Source organism: Pocillopora damicornis, chromosome 1 (genome assembly GCF_964200805.1).
Source record: "Pocillopora damicornis chromosome 1, jaPocDami1.2, whole genome shotgun sequence".
Classification (NCBI taxonomy): domain Eukaryota; kingdom Metazoa; phylum Cnidaria; class Anthozoa; order Scleractinia; family Pocilloporidae; genus Pocillopora; species Pocillopora damicornis.
In genome coordinates, this window is record NC_142670.1 from 1,806,132 (window position 1) to 1,820,643 (window position 14,512).

Sequence of the window (14,512 nt, forward strand, 5' to 3'; positions counted from 1 at the left end):
CAGGCTTCCCTGGAAACTGTAATGAAAATTGTGACACGTGATTTTATCCTGCTCAACAGGACTGGAGCACGTGACAGTGAGAATGCCAGTCTGACGCTTAGTGACCTCGCCTCATTGTTCACTCAAGATGAAGAACGCGACGAGGAGCAAAGCGTGACGGGATCGTTCCTGTTTTATGAACCAACAGTCGCACTTTCTCCAGATTAACAGCGCACGTTTACACTTGCTATTGTCTTAGAAGTGTAGATACAAGTGGTTTATTTTTCACGCTTAGGTCATTTTATTGACAAGAATATATCTAAACAATTCGTTAATGTTAGAACTTGCTTTGTTGGTGCTACACCATTTTTTAATAGAAGAATATAAAGTGTTCCTTTTTTAGCGATTTCGTAAGAATGAAGAAAGAAAAATGCAAGTAAATAAACAATTTTTTTTCTGAAAACTTTTCCACTTATGTAGCAAGCGAGCAGGCCATCGTTGTTTGCGCTTTGGTAGGACCATTTCCTCGCCCTCAAGAAAGTACGAGGGCTCAGTTAAGCAACGCGAGTCAGCGAGAGGTATTCAAGAAGTTTAGTGCCAGACCTCTGGCAAACCTCTTCCCGACTCGTCTCAAATCTTCCCCCGTGCGGAGGAACGCGTGTGTTGCAGCGCTAATGAGGGAGAGCCTGTTTGACGGTAACGACTAATGAAAAACTGAAATCTGTCCGATCTCCCCGACGTTGACATTGACTTTGGAACCAAGGGACGTTGATGCATCATTTTGGCAAGGGTCGAATTTTTGCCCAATCCATTTTTTGCTTTTGTTTTTATTATTTAAAACTGAAGCTCAGAGTGAATAAATTAGATGGCCAATCTGTGACTGCGGTATCCTCTATTTTACGGGAATTTCTTGTCCTCATACATTATCTCTTCTTATTTACTCGAGGAGGGGGGGGAGGGTGCCGCCGGAGTCTATCTAAATATTTACAATGATGGGGAAGGGATTCTGAGAGGCCAGTGGCACATACCCGCCAAAAAATGGCTCAGGTACCCCATGGGGCTACTTACTGATCACGTTGGTTAGTGTAGCCGACTTTGAAGACAAAACAAAACGTTGTGAGCGGGAAACCAGGAAATTCTACACCATTTGTGAACATTTTTTCATGAATTTTACATAACGCTTTTAACTACTACGCATGTGCAGTGGGCTTGTCAACCATGATGCTTTGCAATTCTTTAAGAATATCGTGGTCTTGGGATAATTTTTTGGCAAGAGCGAGTGTTTGTTCGAATCTCTTAGCGATTTTGTTCTCTCAAATTACTACTGAATGTTTTAATTTTGCGGTGGTGGGATAAGACAACTACTATGTCTTTGACAGGGGCTAATACGACCCCGTTGGGTCGGCTTCATCCAATATTGGCCGCAAAGCAGCAAGGATCTGTAAGCCCGTCATCTGGCGTGAAACGAGAAGCCGGTAATTCCGAATTCGGAGGTGAGTTTCTTAGAGACAGCGCTTTATCAGCGTGAAATCTTGGCTTTCATGCATGCTAGGATTTATGATTATCGTGTGGCAAAATTTAATGGCAGAGAAACCAATCAAAACGCATGTTTGACAGAATTTTCAGTCAATCGACACGAACTGGTAGCGAATGCTATAGTTCCCCTGGAAAGCGCACACATTTTTCGTTAGATTAAGCTTACCATAAGTTTTACTGTGCGAGAATTTCACAGATGTATGGGACCACAGTAGGATTCCCTCAGGTTGTTTACGTTTATTTATTTTATCGTTAATCTTTTCTGATTATAGTATTACTAAAACAAATTACGATCAAGTTTTGAGGATCGCTGTGTTTAGTAACGGTCGAGTTGATTTAAGCTAGATTCTATGTTTCACGGAGATCGAACTTGTTTTCACTTATTGGACAGAATCACAATATCCACAAAACAACAATTGGCTGTTTTCCAAAAAATATATGAATATCAAATATCACCGTTACCTGTGTGAATTTTGTGCATTATTTGACGTTTCTTTGTTTTATCTTTTAAAAGAAACGAAAACCAGTTTTAAAGCTGTATTTCACATGAGTTATGTTTTTGTTTTGGTAATCATTTGAATATGAAAGCAGGAAACTAAAATTTAAGACAAAAAGCATTTACAGAATATGGTGTCATTCAATGATATATTATGTTCACACTGCATATTTGCAGTCTCCTCCAGACAAAAAGGTGGTTTGGTTGCACAATGCCATATAAGATGGCAACTAAACAGGCATTATCATTCACCTGAAGAGGACAGGGAAAGATTTCCATATTAAAACTTATTGACTGATTGGGAGGGCTAGACAGGAAAATTTTTGGCCCGAGGACAAAACCCAGCCAATTATTCTCCAGTTTGGTGCAATGAAACTCAGTCAAGAAGCATTGTATCATATGATATGATCACTAAGTGTTGGGAAAAAAAATAGAAAAACATAAAATAAATTCCACCATAAAAAACTTTTTCTTTCCTTCTTAAGTCAGAACAAGGAAATCACAATTCATAGAGAAATCATGACTAGTTAAGAATTTACTCATTTTTACAACAACAGCTAACCTAAACAATGTTATTTTTTTCTTTGTTGCATCAAAAGGGTATCAGTGCTAGGCAGAATGGCTTTTTCCAGATCAGCTCACTTTAACCTGTCTGGCCCTACATGCATCAGTTTTCATTAAGGCTTTCTATAAGCTTTTGTTGCTGGAGGGGTTATTTAATAAAACATGACAAGATCTTGGGAGTGGAAGGGTTCACGTCTTTTTTATCCTTTAGATGGTGAAAGGAAGAAGAAAAGAAGAAGCAGATGGGGAACAGAGGAAAAGAAAACCTTTATTCCGGGAATGCCAACAACAATGCCACCTAATCTATCCCCGGAGCAGCAACAGGCGTACATTGGTAAGGGAATGATGAATGATGATATTCTTGCTACTGATTCTCCTTCGTTCTCTTTAATTGCTCTTAGGAGAATTTGTTTTCTAGCCAAGACTTGTTTGCTTCTCACCTTGTGTTTCAAGGTAGGATGTTTTTCCTGTGTGGATTTCTGGGACATTCAGTTTAAACCCTGTCTTCATTTGCAGGGTTTTCACTACTGGCTGTGAGCTAAATTTGCCAACTGAGAAAGAGGTGATCTTTGGCTGTGTTTTGGCCAGGGTTGCTTTAGACTGGGAGAAAATTATGTAATTAGATCTCAGTTATAACCTTAACCTTCAGACTATTTTCTTAGCTAAAACCTGGGATTTAGAGGAGAATGAGTGGCTTGTTTCCTTATAGCCACCTCTTAACCCTTAAATTCCCAGAAGTGATTAACATGTAACTTCTCCCTATAATATCTATACATCGTCAACAAAACAGGTAATGAGAATACTCAAACTTATCAGGTAGAGGTTGTTCTCTTGATCTAATACCAAATTCTTGTAACCAAGTCAAAAGGAAATGTGTAGCAGCTAGAGGAAAGATTTAGCAATGGGACTTTGGGATTTAAAGGGTTAAATTAGTAACGTGTATCTGTTTTGGTTTAATTTTAACCTTGTTTTGGTTGTTTGTAATGTATGATAATGAGTTTGAAACAACGGCAAATAGCATTTGAACCAAGGACAAAATTGAACCACAACATATCTGCTATCCCCTGGTTCCATGATTATTTTTCAGAAGTACATCTCATATGGATATTTTGACTGTATGTTATCCTCAACTTTGGTGGATAGTGTGTACTTGTTTCTTATTTTTTATCATTATTTTTTTTTCCTGTTTAGCTCAATTGAAGATTGAAGAAATCACCAGAATGCTTCGAACAGGAGAGCTTGGGATACCAGACAATCCTGATGAGAGGTATATCCTTCAAACTGTTCCTTATACATTTGCTATGGTGCTAACAAAGAGAATTCATTGAACAAGCTTCTTCACGTGGTGATCAATTGTTTGATTCTCATGACCTCAGTGTTTGATGTAGGGGTATTACTTGTCACTACTTGAGGTTGATTGAACTTAGAAAAATACCAATCAAACCAATTGCAAAGACTGAAGACCTATTACTGAATTTTCTTGGCCATATTGAAGCATTTTCAAGCAGAGATGCAACAGCAGTGAAGAGAGTCATGAATTTGGGGTGATGTCTGGAAATAAGCTCACAATCTTATTTTTTGATATGTCTACTCATTTTATTTTGCATGTTAGGTCACCATCTCCAGAGCCAATTTATAACACAGAAGGGAAAAGGTTAAACACTCGTGAATTCAGAGTACGAAAGAAACTGGAGGAAGAGAGGCATGTGCTTATACAGGAAGCCCTGAGTTTAAATGAAGATTACAAGCCACCTGCAGATTATAAGTAGGTGGTTTTGCTGTTTTAGTTATCGCTATTGACACTTTGCTTCATCTAGATCAATTTTTTTGCCAAAGAAATTTTAGATTCAAATGCTGATGCCACTACTTTGAAGTAGATGCATCTGTTGATGCAATTTAAAGCAAGTTATGTTTATATTAAGTTGTGTAATGGTTAGTTTGCAAGACTGGTGGAACCCTACTGCATGGTTGGCAGGGCTGTGCTCTTGTAGTGTCTTAGTGGCAGAGGCACCTACCTTTAGTCCCTGGACACCCTGGGCATGCTATTAACTTATTGAAAACATTTTGGTGTATGCCTGACCAACTTGAGTATTACTACCTCAAGACAAAGAATTGAAAGAAAACATAGTAGTGAGCATTTGTTTATTGTGACCTCTCTCTGTTTTTTGTCTCTGTAAACAGAAAGCTTAGTAGCCCTTCACTATAAGCATTACAAATGACTGGGAACAAAACATTGTTACCAGGCCAGATCTCGGTATCTTTGAGCAGCCTCAAGTGAAATTTCAGTTGGCAGCCTTATTTCTCAACTGCAAACCTGGTTAATCTTTATGAAAGGGGCAAATTGTGTAGAAATTTTGTGTTCTTCATGCCTTGCTAACATTAAAAAAATGTACTTCTAAACAACACAGGCCACCAATCATAAAAATCCAGGATAAAGTTATGATTCCACAGGACAACCACCCTGAAGTTAACTTCATTGGATTGCTCATTGGACCTCGGTATGTTGGTTTCCCTTTAAGGATCAATGTGTTTTAAAATTTTTAATATTATCAAATACCATCATGTGTCTTTGCTGTTTGCAATATGCTGAAAAGAAGTAGGATCTCTGTTAGGTTCAGAATTCTCCCTCAACAAAAAAAATTTTCAACTTGTAGAGTAATCCTTTTACATGTTGAATTTTCAAGAATTCCTGCTTGGTTCAGCATTCTCTTGAGATAAAAGAAATTTTCAAACCTGTCAAGCAATCCTTTTACCTTTTGAATTTTGAAGAATTCAAGAAATTTTAGGCAGTAACCAGAGGTACCACTGGTGGTAAATTTTTCCTGTTATTGTTACTGGTTAAGTTATATGATATTCATTCACAGTGGTTCAAGAAGAACACTGTTGGTAGTGTTCTCTCAATGCATATGTTGACGACAGAGCAGTCAGATTCCTGACAATCAGATTTGCTGTCAGACAGGGCATCTGAACTCTTTAGAGTTTGGAGCTGTGTTTGCTGGCTGATGTCTGTCTTTTCTCGCCAATGGGAATCCATAACCCACCACTGTGTTGTAGATGGCAATACACTTTGTCTCCTTTTCTAAGTGTTTATCTGCCAGCTCATGTTTATAAGAAAATTTGCATTCAATTATCCTTTTATTCTTTTACTCTGAATTTGCACTGAATAAGTGATAGTCTATGGAGGCTTTTGTGATAAATGTTTCAACTTCTAGCAAAGGATGTCAGACTTGACCCTCTCACTCCCAAGATCTCACAAGTAATTCTCCTTACTGTCTGTCATACAATTCTTATGATATTAGTGCAGAGAACTTGGTTTTAAATCAGCTAATAATCCCTTGGTTGATATTATTCTTTATTCTTGTCACTTGTCTGCTTGATATTGTGTCCATATTGTAAGGAGAAATTCTGTTTTAGTCACTCATGGAAGTTGAAGGGCTTTTTAATTTTTTAGTAATTATATTTGTTTCTCTTCTCATTCAGTGGTAACACATTAAAAAAGATTGAAAAAGAGGTAACATTATATTTTTTAAATATATTTTCCTTACCTCTTAGAGAGGTAACACTTTAAAAAAATTGGAACACATTAAAAAAGATTGAAAAAGAGGTAACATTATATTTTTTAAATATATTTTTCCTTGCCTGTTAAGAGGTAACACTTAAAAAAAGATGGAAAAAGAGGTAACATCATTTATCTCTGATGCAGATGATGTGTTGAAACAAGCAAATTTTGAACTTTCCAGCCAATAGTCTCCCATTGTGGTTTCCAAGTCATTGAGAGTTTAAATTTTTTTATAGAGGAGTTTTTTTCTCTATCCCTTTACACCTTAAAATCAGTATGCATATTCTCCATACTGTTCTCCAAACATTTCCTTATGTGTTGACAAGGAGAGTTTGTTAAATAGTCAAGAGCTTATCAAGTTATTGATCATTTCTATTTATCTCATCACCATAATGTTTGACTTAGGGATGATATTCTAAGGAGAAATTAGATGTTAGTCACATAGGGGTTTAAGGGTTAAAATGTATCTTGGCAAAGTTGTTCTTTTTATTGATTAAGTTGTGTTTGCTTTGGTTTTTCAGAGTAGTGCAAAGATTATGATCAGAGGAAAGGGCTCCATAAAGGAAGGAAAAATACACAATGTAAGATGTGATGTTCCTTTTTATTCCATATACTTGCATGATTTGTTTTCTTATATCCATGCGTGTTTATCTCAATGTACTGTAAACACCAACAGATAAGCCACACTTGCAGACAAGCTCCACCAAGAGTTTGTCAACCCACATTTTGGAGAAAAATTTTCAGTAGAAATCAGGAGAAATCACAACTTGAGTTGTATGAAAGTTGCATTGTTTTGGTTGCTTCATTGACATACACCTGCATAAACCTACTGACAATGAAAATAGAAAATACTTTGACTCCTCAGCTATAACTTTAGTTGTACTAATTTGGACATCATATCTACTTACTTAGAGTTATGTTTGATCTTACTCAAGTATTTTTTGATCCATAAATTTTTCATTTCGGTCAGATTTTCCCTAAAATTTTCACATCAAACAAGAAATATTCAGTTTGTTCATTTAGTCCTTTGTTGCAAAGTAGCTTGGCATTTAACAAAGACCTAAAAGTTTTTGATAGGCAGTGTCAATTTTTGTTTTTTTTGTGGCACAATTTCCAGAGGTTCACACAGATACATCTCAAATTTTGTGAAAATAGTTATGGCTTATCTGCTGGTGTTTACAGTAAGAGCAGTGGACAACCTTTATTTCTGCTGCACTCGCCAGTGAGGGCTGAGAGCAAGGGAATGATTAAGCAGGTTCTTACTTTACCCTGATTGGTTTTTGTTGTTCAGGGAAGGAAGGATGGACAGCCAAATCCTGGAGAAGATGAAGAGCTTCACGCTTTAGTAACTGGACCAAATGAACAGTCTGTGCAGAAAGCTGTTGCAATGGTAAGTTATTTATGCCTTCATTGCGCCTTTGTTTTCAGTGTGAGAGGAAATTGGTGGCTTGATTGTTGATAAGCTTGTTTCTTAGAAGGATAGGCTAATTTCTGTGAAAAGTAACATAGTTGGGTGAATTCTGATCAGCGAATTTAACAAACAGATCATTTTTTTATTTTTTTCAGATTCGGGACATATTGCGGCAGGGCATAGAAGCCCCAGAAGGACAAAATGACTTGAAGAGGATGCAGCTGAGAGAATTAGCTGCTCTGAATGGAACATTGAGAGATGATGAGATTCTGAGGTATTAATCTTAACATCAGTATGCAGAATCTCCTTACTGTTCTCTGTGCATTTCCTAAGGGCTGACAGGGAGAATTTGTATAGCAATCAAGAGCTTCTTTAGTTGGTGATCATTTCCTTTATTCTCATGACCTTAAGGTGTGATTCAGGGCTGATATTGTAAAGGGAAATTAAATGCTAGTCACTTTTAGGGTTAATGGGTTACCTTCTCATGCTTTTGTGTTGATTTTAAGATGCCGAAACTGTGGATCAGCGGAGCATCGCCACTGGGAGTGCCCTGAACAGAAAAATGTCACAAATAATGTGCTTTGTACAAAATGTGGGGCAGCAGGTCATCTGGCTTCAGACTGCATTCAAACAGAGTGAGTGCAACAACTACTTCTGATTGTAGTCATAAAGCTTTTTTGTTATTTTAATCTATCTCACAACATAGTTGTGTATTTGTTGATGTGTGAAGTGCAGTGTAAGCAGTATTATTAAATGTCTCAGTATGTGCTTGGTCCATTTAGTGGGTCCTATTTCACTTTTCTGCTCACTGAGGCACAAGTTTGCTTGACTTGAAATAATCTTCCCTTATAGTTGAACTCAGATATAAACACATAAATATATATTTAAGTAATTTCTTACTAACCTCAATTTCTTGTTTAGAAGAGGTACACATTGACATGTTTAGCACAATCTTACAAAGCAGGATACTTTGTTGTAATTAGCCACAATTTTAGAAACAAATGAAATGTTTATTTATTCGTGAAAGACTAGATATTAGGTGCAGAGGACAGTGAAAAAATTAAGTGATTAAATCTTTCTGAATTACTTTTGCTGTTTTTTGTCATAGTTTACCACCTATTCCTGTGGTACAGGTGGACAAGGCAAAAATGGATAGTGAGGTAAATTTTTATTCAAATGTGACCTGTTACTCATAGGTGCAGTGGAGAAAGAAGTCACTACTAAATATTTCCTGGCCTTTGGTGGCAAAGTTTCTTAATTCTTAACTCCAGTTTGTGACCAAGGCAGAATTTCTCCTTACAATATCAATACAATATCAAGCAGGCAGGTGATGAGAATAGAGAAAAATATCAATTATGGGATTATTAGTTGATCTAATACCAAATTCTCTGAACTAACATCATCAGAATTGTATGGCAGATAGTAAGGAGAATTACCAATTAGATCTTGGGGGTGAAAGGGTTAATGAGAATTACTTGTGAGATCTAGGGAGTGAAAGGATTAGGGTTTGAAAAGTCAATTGTTAAATTTATCAAGTTTTAGGGATGGATGCAAATGGTAGAAGTAACTTATGTATTTTTACCTTTTTGTAGTACATGTCACTCATGGCTGAACTAGGAGAAGGTCCTCTGCCAGAGCCAAAGGTGCAGCCAAGGCCTCCACCCCCAGTGGAACCAAACAGGCCACCTCCTCCTCAGCTCACAGCTACTCCACGCCCCCCTCCACCCATGCAGGTATGTTCAGGATCACAACTAACTTTTTATGGGGATGCCGAGTGGCAATTGAATATTTTTGTTTCAATTGCTTTATGGACCAAAAACATTTTACAGATGTTTCTTTGCTTAAAACATTTTTCTACACATGATTGATTACAAGCAAATTGTGGAAGAGTGCTATGAAAAAAAACAGCATTTTCACCTGTTGGCAACCACTACTAAAATTCTGGTCATCATGAGACTAATCACTAATTTCTCAGTTACACTGGTAGCTAGCTGGTTGCGATTTTGGTTCCAGTTATTATGATCATGACAATTAGCTAACTGACAAACAATTCAACAACTAACAATTTCTTGGCTGTTGATTTTTGTAAAGACCATTGACAAGACTTCAACATATTCACCTACTGGCAACCACCACTAAAATTCTGGTCGTCATGATACTGTGATCAGTCATTTCACAGTTGCGATGGCATTCAGCTGGTGCAATTTTGGACCTGGTTAGGATGAGGATAAGTAGCAAACTAGCGAACAGGTCAATCTCTCAGGGTGATGTGAGAAGTGAAATTTTTCAAGGAGAATAGAGTTTGTAAATAAAACCCAATTTAGGAGGAAACAGATTTTTTAGAAATTTAGGATAGAGTGAAGAAGCACAAACCAGACTAGCAAACAACAGAGTTAATTTGGGCAGAAAGGAAATACAGATTGCTGTTTTCATCAAATTTGGTTCTTGTTTCAGAACACCAATCAAGATCGGCCTCCATCCTCTGCCCCACCCCCATGGGCTGCACCACCAGGTCCCAAGCCACTGATGAGCACACCAGTACCCATGCCTGGGGGAGGGCCTCCTCCACCTCCACCTAATGGCAATAATGCTCCACCATGGGCAAAACCTGGTCTGCTGCCTCCTCCTGGTGGACCACTGATGGGTAAGAGCTGAATTTCATAGGAGTTGATTGCCTTAAGAGCAGACTGTCATGAGAGCAAACTGTCTTGAGAGCAGACTTTCTAAAGAGCTGACTGTCTTAAGAGCTGACTGTCTTAGGAGCTGACTGTCTTAAAAAGCTGAATGTTATAAGAGTTAACTGTCTTAAGAGCAGACTGTCTTTAGAGCTGACTTTCCAGAAAGCAGACCGTCCTGAGAGCATGCTGTCTTAAAAGCAGACTGTCTTAAGAGCTGAGTGTCTAAAGGGCTGACTGTCTCAGGAGCTGACTGTTTTAGGAGCTGATTTTCTTAAGAGCTGACTGTCTAAAGAGCAAACTGTCTCAAGAGCAAAGATCATGCCATTGTCATCTTCTAGCTGGTTTTCATTGGTGACAGATTCAGGATTGTAGTCAAGAGTGCCTTTGACCCAGTGAGAGTAGAAAAGTACCATTGTAAGCTTGAGAGAATTGGAGTTTGAATCAAAATGGTTTACCTCTCTTCTGTTCTCACTAAATGACTTTTACCGGACTATAGTGCACTCAGCTTCTGACAAGGATGTTAATTCTGACTGTGACATAAGTGAAAACCAATCTTTGATGTACTCTTTAGTTGTGTCCTAACCTCTCATTTCTCATTCCCAGGTCCTCCTCATCCCCATCAGCAGGGTGGTCCACCACACCCTCCCCCTTCAGGTGGACCTGGACCATATCCACCCCAGGGACCTGGGGGACATGGACCTCCACCTCCACCCCCACCAGCATCTGGTGCTCCCCCTCCACCTCCTTGGCAAAGTGAGTAGAGAAACCTGTTTGAAAAAGTTTGAAATCTTTGAGAAATGTTTGTCATCTTTGTAAATGTTGACATGCCTGTTAATGCCTATGTTTTGATAAGCAAGGAAACTTTATCAAATTGTGATGAAGTTTTAGTCCAGCAGCATCAACTTCATAGGGAGAAGTTGTTTATTTTTTTTAGCTAAAATCAGTTGCAAAAATGTTGATGCTTTGAGCAAAAAGTGCATTTACCAACTCCATCAGATGGCCATGCCCCCCTTTTCCTGATTCAATTTTGTTCATCAAAGTTTTGTATATGGTACTGCTTAGCTAGCAACATGGCCAAGGGGAAAGTAGGAAGATAAATTATATTGAATCACATGGTAAACAATTATCTCTTGTTGTAGTAGCACATCTTAATTACTTTTTCAACTGGTTGTAGCATGATGACTGAACTGAGCATGTACTTGTCCATGTGGGGAGAAGCATTGAATATGTGGAAATATTGCATTACTTTATTAACACCAGTAAACTAACAATATCTTTATCTTCTCTTGTAGATCCTGTCCCCCCACCCTGGCAGAATCAGGGACCTGGATTTGCTCCACCCCCACCCCCAGGGTTTTCTCCTTATGGACCACCCATGCCACCCCCCTCAGATGGTCATTGGGTGAGTTTTAGTTCCATGAATTGTTTTTTATTAATAAGATGATTACTGTGAATTCAGGCTTTACAAGCCCAGTGCCCAATCTGTAGAACTGCCTGAAAAATGGATCCATTAGTTGTGGTTGTAGTCAAATTTTAGCCAGTGCCACCTCAAGGCTCTAGGTCAGCAGAGAAAGGCAGGAAATAATTGGGCAAAAATTGGCAGGGGTGCATTCCCCAGATATTTCTTTTCTGCCAACCACCATGTGAAGCTCACCTGCTATGTTATTCAATACTTTTGTTCAAGGTGGGAGATAAAGTGGCCCCATGGTTAATATGCTGGACTCTGGTTTGAGAGGTCCTGGGATGAGAGGTCCTGGGTTGAGCGGTCCTGGGTTGGGTAGTCCATTGGTTGAGAGGGCTGGGCGTTTCATTGTATTGTGTTCTTGGTCAGAACGCTTTAATCCCATAGTACCTCTTTCCACCCAGAAGTATTAATGGCTGGTTCAAGTTATCAGGGAAGCCTGATGAAATGCAGGAAGTAACCTTATTGTTGGCTGGCTTCCTATCCGAGGGGGAGTACATGCAGTAATACTCCCAGGTGCTTCACGCTATGGAGTCTGGGATAAGCTCCAGCTGTATGAGCTGCTTGGGGTTAAGTAGGGACTTTTTATAGTTTACCTTTGTTCCAGAGGGTGGAAAAGGAGTTTTCTCCCCTGTCAGGTCCACAAGCAAAGCTCTTTTCTCAGGCAAGATGTATTGCTCTTGCAATGATTGTCTTCACCCAGATGGGCACAAGTTAAACTGTCAGGAAAATGTGGGGGGGGAGGGGGTATATGTGATGGACTCACATCCCATGAGAGTAGAAATACAGAAATCGAGAAAAGCCCTGCCTAAGCATGAACTTGAGCCTCTTGGCTCATCCAACCTTTTTTTCACCTGGTAATATATCACTGGTGCCATACATTTTGTTTCAGTCTATGCTTAAGAACAGTATTGATTTTGACATTCTAATGAATGGCTTTCATTTTTATACCTAGGCACCACCCCCCCTGATGGGTGCACCTCCTCCTCCACCACCACCCCCTCCTCCAGGGCCACCTCCTCCATCATCATGAGAGACAGAAGACAGAGGTTGTGGCAGTCAGGGTCGCAGGAAATATACAAGTGTCTGCGTGGTTTAGCCACATTTCACCAGAGACTTTGTTATTACAAATGTAAAATCCACATCTCTGCTCCTGATTCATGCAATTGTAGCATAGTGATAAGAATTTGGTTAACTTTGGCAGCTCTCTTGAGGAATTTTTATTCTTTTGTGATGTCTCTGCTGGAAAAGTCAAAGATTCAGTTTTATGTCGAAGCTGGCTGCTCTTAAAGAGTTCCTTTCCTCTCTTCAATTTTCTCGGCGAAATTGTCTCCAGAGGTTTTCATTGTAAAGAAAATCAACCATTAAGTTGTTTCTTTTGGTCAAAACAAATGTTGTGTCTTAGGAAATTTCATATGCAGGTAGTTGAAGCACAAACGGAGTCACCCTTGGTTCACTTTCTTCCTTTTTAAGAACAAAAGAAACACTTCAAAACGTCATATGCTGTAAACGCTGTATCAAATGAGCATATTTTTAAACTAAAGTTTGCCCTTGGGCTGGAATTGGGAACAGCTTTCCCTGGGCCAAGCGCTATTTACTTCACGTCGACTCATCTGGTTTCTTAGGTAGAGTAGGCGTTCATCTTTTAAACAAATAAACACAAAAGGTGATCATAGAGAAATTCTTGGATCGTTATTTAACCCATTAACTTTCATGAGTGACCAAGAGAGAATTTCTCCTCACAAAATCGATACAATATTCAGCAGACGAGTGATAAGAATAAAGAAAAATATTGATTAGGGAATTATTGGTTGATCTAGCACCAAATTCTCTAAACTAACATCACAAGAACTATATGGTAGACAGTAAGGAGAATTAGTATTGAGATCTTGGGAGATAAAAGGTTAACCTAAAGTAAGGTGTAAGGAACTTTGAAGGTTTTTATCTCCATTATTTTCCTACGTTCTTTTTTATTTCCATTTTTGGCTGCTTCGTTCCATGTCACTCGATAACGTAACAGGTTCTGAGACCAAGGGTTAGCCAAAAAGAAGTAATTCCTGTCGGCGGCCTATCTGCTTCGTCTCTAGACCCTCTTTCATTTCGCTGCTGAAGAGAACGAAAGAGGCGCGGGGCATGGGAACTTTTTACCTCCTCGCTCTGAGGGGAAGAGGAGCCCGAATCCATTTCATTGAGCGGAACTAAATTGGATGGTTTACTGAATAATTTGATTCAATCAATTGAATCGATATTATGAATTGGCCATCATCAAGAGTTTCTAAAGCTGACTTTCGAGCTTCAGCCGTTCGCTCTGGCTGGATAAAGGCTAGTGCTAACGTTCTCGTTTCGTTCAAATTTGAACTCAGTTGGTGCAACCGAATTATTCCTCAGAGGAAGAGAGAATCTGGGAACGAGATGTTTTGGAGGAACAGAAACGTGACATGCGTGCCTTACGCGATAGGCTCTTTAGAGCGCTTGACTGATTGAAGGTTTGGTCCAGTTTAGAAATTTTTTCTTATACCCTGAGACATTGCTCTGCTTTTCTTAGTATTATTATTTTCTTGTTTAGCTTTTGTGCACTCTATCGTTTTGTGACTTCCAAGATAAAACCATCTTTCGTCCAGAGCCTCTCGTGGCTTCGCTGCACTGCACTAGCATACAGAACCGCCAGCTTCGCAAGCTATTTCCTGTTTTTCTTTATTTTGCTCAGTTCCGAACTGTTTACATTCCTTTTTTACATATTGAAAATTCCTAAATTATATTGCGAGGTGTTTCTGTAATTATGCTGTAGAAATTTCGCTTTTTTTTTTGTCTAGGATTCAAGATTTTT

General features: G+C 38.8%; 2 protein-coding genes and 1 long non-coding RNA gene across 4 annotated transcripts in view; 2 read left to right on the forward strand and 1 right to left on the reverse strand.

Annotated features, from left to right (window-relative positions):
- The window catches only part of LOC113672096 (E3 ubiquitin-protein ligase SHPRH), a 31,699-nt gene extending 31,257 nt beyond the window's left edge, over positions 1-442 (forward strand). The window contains exon 30 of the mRNA XM_089198089.1: positions 60-442. Within this exon, the coding sequence (XP_089054215.1) occupies positions 60-207 (148 nt within the window). The 3' untranslated portion in view covers positions 208-442. The remainder of the gene's footprint in view (positions 1-59) is intronic.
- LOC113672042 (splicing factor 1) lies at positions 146-13,366 on the forward strand. 2 transcript variants are annotated; one of them, XM_027188317.2, is made up of 16 exons: positions 146-1,472; positions 2,787-2,909; positions 3,767-3,842; positions 4,188-4,340; positions 4,984-5,073; positions 6,056-6,086; positions 6,656-6,715; positions 7,426-7,524; positions 7,701-7,819; positions 8,052-8,180; positions 8,654-8,705; positions 9,138-9,278; positions 10,000-10,189; positions 10,827-10,976; positions 11,516-11,625; positions 12,641-13,366. In XM_027188317.2, the coding sequence occupies exons 1-16, from the start codon at positions 1,346-1,348 to the stop codon at positions 12,716-12,718; spliced, it is 1,728 nt and encodes a 575-aa protein (XP_027044118.2). In that variant the 5' UTR covers positions 146-1,345; the 3' UTR covers positions 12,719-13,366. The 2 variants fall into 2 exon arrangements, with proteins under 2 accessions (XP_027044118.2, XP_027044126.2); XM_027188325.2 differs by having other exon boundaries at positions 1,208-1,472; positions 2,787-3,028.
- On the reverse strand, positions 6,909-8,158 carry LOC149051250 (uncharacterized). The gene is made up of 2 exons (XR_016184279.1): positions 8,024-8,158; positions 6,909-7,625 (listed from the first exon to the last, which is right to left on the reverse strand). It is a non-coding gene; the product is annotated as an uncharacterized LOC149051250 (long non-coding RNA).
- Positions 13,367-14,512: the final 1,146 nt, after the last annotated feature.